Source organism: Atta colombica, unplaced genomic scaffold, assembly GCF_001594045.1.
Source record: "Atta colombica isolate Treedump-2 unplaced genomic scaffold, Acol1.0 scaffold38, whole genome shotgun sequence".
Classification (NCBI taxonomy): domain Eukaryota; kingdom Metazoa; phylum Arthropoda; class Insecta; order Hymenoptera; family Formicidae; genus Atta; species Atta colombica.
In genome coordinates, this window is record NW_017259490.1 from 2,451,896 (window position 1) to 2,458,833 (window position 6,938).

Below are 6,938 nucleotides of genomic sequence, written 5' to 3' on the forward strand. Positions count from 1 at the left end.
CTTGATGTTCCATTAACGTTGCAATAATGTAATGGAATCTTTATCTTAATCTTACCTTTTGATAGAGAAAGGTATCCAAGAGATTATAATTAAAGTTAACCGACTCGAGCGAAATCGACCTGAGCTATCAAACGATCAGAACTCGAGATGAATCAGTTAATCATTAGTGGCTAAGAGCCAAATTGATGTATCACGTTCATCAAAAATATATTAAAAATTTTGTTTACCTTCTTGAATACGTCAGATCTGCTCTTCTGGCAGCCATACGAAATTATCGGCGTCATCACGTGGTTGAAATATTCGAGTTGTTCTAACGAACGAGAGTCACATTCGATGCGTTCGCATTCGAACATCGGTGAGTTTGCTTTTCTCTCGTTAACAAGCTGCGATTATTGAACAGATACGATCGATGGTCAACGATATTGGCAACCAGCATGGCAGCAGCGGCGACTGCTGCTGTTGCTGCTGCGGATCAACATCGTTAATTATCATCCGTACCGATCGATCGCGCCGTTCATCACATCGTGCATTAAGGACAGGGATTCGTGTTCAGGGACATTTGGCTAACTTTAGCCTTTAGCCAGGCCCCGCACATCGTATCCGACGTTTCGCGACGTCGACGTCGACGTCGAGACATAACGAGCCGACGGCCACCAGCCTGGCCAGCCGCTTTTGCCCGCGGAAAATAAAACAGTGCTTCGACCGCCATCCGGCCGCATGGATAAGCCGATAATCGCGTGATCAGACATGATTCTCGTGTTCGGGTAACCGTTCATTTGTTCCGATATCAAGCGCCAAAAGGGAGAGAAAGAAAGGAAAAGCAGAAGAAAGAGGGGGCGAGAGATATCGCAATGCGCCTTCGTCGACGAGTGGAGAACGTTTCTTAGTAGAGGACCAGAGTGACGCGTGGGTGGTCCGGCCCCCCTCTCAGAATCACGTAATCGTCGTCTGTCTTCTTGGTGACGTCATCGACACCAAGAATTACTACCATGCTTACGAGAGACCGGTGCTCACGTCGCTGAGGCCACGAGGTTGCCTCGCGCGAAAAGTCAAAGGCTCCCATCCGGACGATGCTTTCAGAAAGAACTACCAGAATATCAATCTGAAATGAATCTTTGGAAGGATGCAGAAAAATATCCCTGAGAATGTTATCTAAGTTGGAATTTCTCATCAATTGTATCTCTCTCTATTTGAACACAACTGTGAGAAAAATCATGAAATTTCGAATTTATCTCACGTCGGGATTCTCTTGAATATTCCCTCGGGAAGACATTGACATCAGGCGAAGAATATCTCGCTGGGATTCTTGTGCGAATGCGAAGCATAATACAAGTGTTGCGATTGGATTTTCGCGCTCGTACGGCGTGTACCAAAATTATCCTTCATCGATCGGAATGCAGAGTATTCGCACAAACTTGTAAGATTACAAATTCCGATTATATACGCAGAGAGAAAATTCGTATGTGGCGCGGTGAAATCGTGACTAATTTGAAAGAAGGTTGGCGTGTAACTCTGAAGACTCCTATAATCTTCAGCGAATTGGCGCTCTTTCTTTCTCTCTTTCTTTGGTTATGTGATAACAACAATTAGTTAACCATTTCTATCGAGACAGAAAGAAATTAGTAAATCGCATATAACGATCAGTAGAAAAAAAATCTTTTAGTTTTATTTAAAAAATGTTAATTAAAATATTTCATATGTTTGTAATTGTTAATAAGAGTTTCCTAGTATTGGTTTTGAATGACGTCAGTGAAGTTAATATTAGCAACGATGCGATCTTATTTGATGAAAAGTGAAGAATTAGATCATCTTTCGAAATGCTGCCAGAATGTAATTATTTATAGCTAATTGAAAGTACAAGACTCATATGTATTAGGCAATAAGACAACAAATATAACCAGTAATCGATATAAACAAAATTGCAATTTCAATAATCGAAGAAATTCCTGTAAAAAAATCTTGTCTTAAATTTAAATTTCTGCCTACAAGATAAGCTCATAAAATTCCTTGTTCAAATAAATTAAATTGTTAAAATATGAACATTCATAAGATAACTTGAATCATTCTCAATAATTAACTCGAAGATGGGTTTATTGCTATCGGTATTGGTCGGCTGCGTCGGCGTCTTGGAACTGCTGGCGTGTCTACGACACGCATCTGACAGTGTAGTGATTAGCATCAATCCGCCAACACCGTGCCTCTCATATCATGAGCCGGCTAACAATGACATTCAAAGCATTCATGATTCGCTCTGCAGTTTTAGTCACTCGACCGATGTAAGACTTCCTCGTGACGCTAAGCACAAACTCGAAAATCTGCACGAATACAGTCTGAGAGTGCGAAGCGAACTCCGGTCTTTGGATAAAAACTTCGACGGTCGAAGCACCTTATCGGAATGCAGCACCAGATATTTGCTTGGCGGCTCCAGACCAGACTCGAGGCTTAGTCCAGATTCAAGGCTCAGCCCAGACTGGAGTTGTCTCATGCGAGAAGACGATGAAACGTGGATCATTAAAGCTGATCGATATTATAACGATGACAACGATGATTATAACGAAACGAAAAGATTCTTGGAGGAAATCAATACGGAAATTCGACAAAGTTTACAACAAGTCGTGCGATCGCTGGCCCCGCCAGAGCCAGAAAAGTATGTCAGGGTACCTACACCGATCCCGACGTTTGCTCACAACGAAAACAAAATATCTGTCTCCTCAAGCGAAATGGACACATCCTTCGACAAAGACTCGGGCAACGATGCGCCCACCATGAGTTCCTTCGATAGCTTCCCGATTATCAAAAGGTACAAGGATTCACAGTCGGCTTCGTCAGTTGATGAATCTGATCACGAGGAAAAAAAGATCACGCGAAGAACACCGAAGAAATCTTCCTCCAAATCTCCAGATTTATCAAAGAAATCGAAGAATATCGACGTTTCCAAAAAAATGAAAAAATTCTCGAACGACCTTACGAAAATTAACTCGACTGCTCAAAAGCCAATTATCGAAGAGACTGAAAAAGAGAAGAGGACCTTCGTCAGCCAGAAAAAACCGAAATCTGGTAAATCCTCCACGACGATCTTGAGAAAACCTACCAAACTGAAATCTAGGAATGCGGAGATCAGTAAATCTGCAGAAAATTTGAGCATAAAGAAATCGAAAAAAGATCCGGAACGTCGCAAGTCTGACATATCCGTGCAGACGGTGCGCGATTTATTGCGGGATATGTCAACGAACACATCTCCAACTAACAGCCCATCGTTATCCAGATCGGAAAGTAAAAAGAGCGTCTCAGTAGAAGTACAGACTGTTTTAGAGGAGATGCTGTTGGATGACGAAGCCTTAGAGGAGCTAGTTAACAATGTCATCGGACTCTCCGAGAGCAGAAGGGATATGTCTTTTCGAGGTAACTCCGCTAGAAAGTCTTTTAAGAGCAAAAGGTTTCGGTCCAGCTCGAGAGATCAGTCGGATGATCAGGATAAACAGATTTACACGGCAACCAATGCAGTCACGTTCGTGGAAAAATCGCGGAAGAAAAAGACGAAGGAGTTAAAAGTGTCTACTTTCGAAAACGCCAGCGAGGAGGACCATGAAAGAATCAAAGATGTTATTTTCGACAATTCGAAAGGGTCGAGCGTTTGGAGGAGAAGGGAAGACTCGAGATCGAAATCATCGCTCGAAGAGGATGATGATGAATTCATGGATGCGGAGGATGTGAGTTCTGGAAGACCACCTATACAGTACACAATCCCTGACACCGATCAGAACAAAGCATTCTGGGTAATACTCGAATCGAAGCCGCGCGTTTTATAATTGCATAAATTCTTAGTTAGAAAATAATCTTGTAATCATTATTCGGATCTAAGATAATAGAACTGATACAGAATAATATAATATTTCAAATTTTTATTCTATACTGTAAGATATATTTGAATTCTAATTTATTATCCAAATTTAAAAGATTAATTATTGTATCTTCAAAGTATACAAAATTAATTAGAAATATTGAAATTATATAATAAAAAATATTAATAGTTGCTAATCTGATTAGAGAGCAACTATTGATATCTTTTATCATAATTACAATGCTTCTAATTAATTTTTTATATTTTTTACAAATATGATAATTAGATTTTTTAATTTAGTTTTTCTTCGTATCATCAAATAATAATCTGCACCTATATCAATTTTTTTCTTTAAAATTTATAAAAAATAAATAAATAAATTACAAATTTATTTTACATAATTCGGATTTTGGATTATATAGATATTAAAAAAATAATAAATATACTCCGATTTAAAAAACCAATATCAAATAATTATTACGTTTCTATATTGAACTTTCTAATAGTTAATCAGATTCGTGCAATTATAAAATTCTCAGCTTCTGTTGATACACTACAATATGATAATTCTTTTTATAGCTCAGAATCGATCTCTAGAATACAATAACAACATGCAAAAATCTTCAGCAATACGTGAGTACACCGCAAACGATATAAAATTCATTATCGTTTCTATTATATTCTTCAAGATACTGTAATTGAATGAAAATATGGAAAATTTTCGAACAATTAGATGATCGTCTGATGCATAAATCGTTGAAAAATTTTAAGTGATAATCATAATTTTAATCTATGTAATTTAATTATTTCGTCCTTTCAAAAATCTTCATTAATTTCAATCTTTATGCGAAACATTTTACATAATTAATTTTATTCTTTATTATTTTCTAATTTCAATTTTCATTTAATTCCATCTAGTTTTTATTCATAAGCTTCATTATGTTTTAGTTCCAAAGTTAGTTACTGTTATAAGATATTATATGAGAAACTTATGGGGGGAGGAGAGGTATATGGATCTATATAAATGCTGTAATTATGTACCTACAAATAAAACATTGTTTGTGACGAAAATCAAGTAAAATGTTCTCATAAAGTAAGTTAGAAATTCTTTCAAAAATCTAATAATAAAAACATAAAATAAAAATAAAATAATTATCAAAATAACTTAAAAAGAAAAGGCCGAAATTGATCAGTGTTAATAATTATTCTATATGTAAATTATTAAACATGGAACATTTTTTATATATTTATTGAATTAAAGTTTGTATTTGACGAAAGTCATTTACATTAGCTATAAAAAAAAATGTGTGTACTTCCATTTTTGACATTACAATCGACCAGTTGATGTAGCTATTGCGGATCTTTAATCTGTATGAAATGAGTTAAAAAAGAACGGGAATTTACGTACAGTTAGAACACTTACTTGTTACGTTCAGAAATCATATTTATAGCCACAAGCAGGTTTCACGACGAAGGAGTCTTTTAATATCCATCGTTATTTGACGACTAAAAATAATCTCCATTGATTGTTGGTTTACTTTATTTCATGCGTCCAATGTGTCAATAAACGTTATTCGACAAGGGTGGATGAACCGGGCAGTTCATTAACTTTATTTTTCATACTGCAAGGAAAATCTCCTTCACGTTCGGACGTTACGGCGCGTGGAATCTCGTACAAGTTGGTTCCGATCTTGCGCAATACTTGTTCTCAAAATATTTCGAATATTTGGCTACGCAAAGCGAGCATTCGTTACTAAAGAATCCCACCCACTATCTCTACTGTAGACATATTTGCCCACTTTTGTAAAACTAGTAGCCAAATATTGGCATTACAACTATCCAAATATATGGAAATCAAGTTGATTATTGAATGTAATTAAAGCATATTAAGTTTTTAATAAATGTAAAGATAAATATTTCGAGTATGTCTCAGATTATATAATCACAATATAATATCTCGAACATGTAAAATTTCAAATTCATTTCAAAATAATCGGTGCGGAGTTTGCTTGAATTGGAAATTGTAAAATTTACATAAAAATATTATTTTTGACACTAAAACCTGTTTTGAAAGGGCCTTTTTCGTTCATTTGTGTTTGTACAATCTTATCCCCTGTCACGCAAAGTAATATTTAAAAATATCTAATAGCAGATCAGTTAAGGAGCTATTATTTTGGCAATGCAAAATCATTCTGCCAATCGAGGAACCAACTAATATTAACATGTGAGTGTGCCCATCAAAATTAGAAATTATGCTCAAGATGTCTCATGAAACAACGATATTCAGATTTCACAAGCAGTTGGCGCTGAAATCAATTAACGCCGCTCGCTTTGCTTCATATCAGCGATTCCTCGAGCATGTGAGGGATGTAATTTCACAATCGGGGGTGCTTTTACAATTGAACAATACGTAAACGCCATAACAAAATACACTTGATATTTGCGCGGAATCCTCGTCGGTGCCTCGGCGTTTATTGGTGCCGTGTGCTTCTCGCGTGGGGTCTCCCAAAATATCAATCTCATACCCGTCTGCAAATAATATACGTATACATCGTGCGCGCGCGTGCATCTAGCACGACATTTACACGGCGACAAGACTGTCGTTGACGCCGAAATTCATCAGATGTCTCATTCTTTTTCGCGTCGCGAAGTGTCGTCTGAATATTTTTAATTCGCCCTCTCTTCCGGCCCTCGAGATATTATATTTCTGATATTATATTTATTTCTGCTGCGACATTTCGATATCTTGATTATTTACTTAAACGTTCTATATTTAACGAAAAATAAATTAAAAATCAGTTTTTATTGAAAAATAATTTTTATTTTTGTAACTATTTTAATATTTTATTAGTTTTTTTTTTGAATTTTATTTTCATCTCTTTCAATAAAATGCAATAAATTGAGGATAGTTTGTTCTTATTGCCAAAATACGTTATTTTGGCAGCATCTTGATGATGAATTAAACCATAGCTTGTCGAAAAAAAATTGAAAAGAACGATATTCTTTCTTTCGGTAGTTTTCAATAATCACAAATAGAAATTGTCAATCTTAAAATTGCCTGTATATATATATTTCTTTTTTCTTAGAAATTCTATAC

The 6,938-nt window shown here is 36.0% G+C and overlaps 1 protein-coding gene across 7 annotated transcripts in view; it reads left to right on the plus strand.

Annotated features, from left to right (window-relative positions):
• The window catches only part of LOC108690971 (four and a half LIM domains protein 2), a 129,243-nt gene that overhangs the window by 97,126 nt on the left and 25,179 nt on the right, over positions 1–6,938 (plus strand). Inside the window, exon 1 of one of the 7 annotated variants that reach the window (XM_018198529.1) lies at positions 2,030–3,776. The exons of 5 other annotated variants lie outside the window; for them this stretch is intronic. In XM_018198529.1, the coding sequence (XP_018054018.1) occupies positions 2,085–3,776 (1,692 nt within the window). In that variant the 5' untranslated portion in view covers positions 2,030–2,084. Of the gene's footprint in view, positions 1–2,029; positions 3,777–6,938 lie in introns of those variants that run through there. One more of the 7 variants, XM_018198531.1, reaches the window with a different exon arrangement.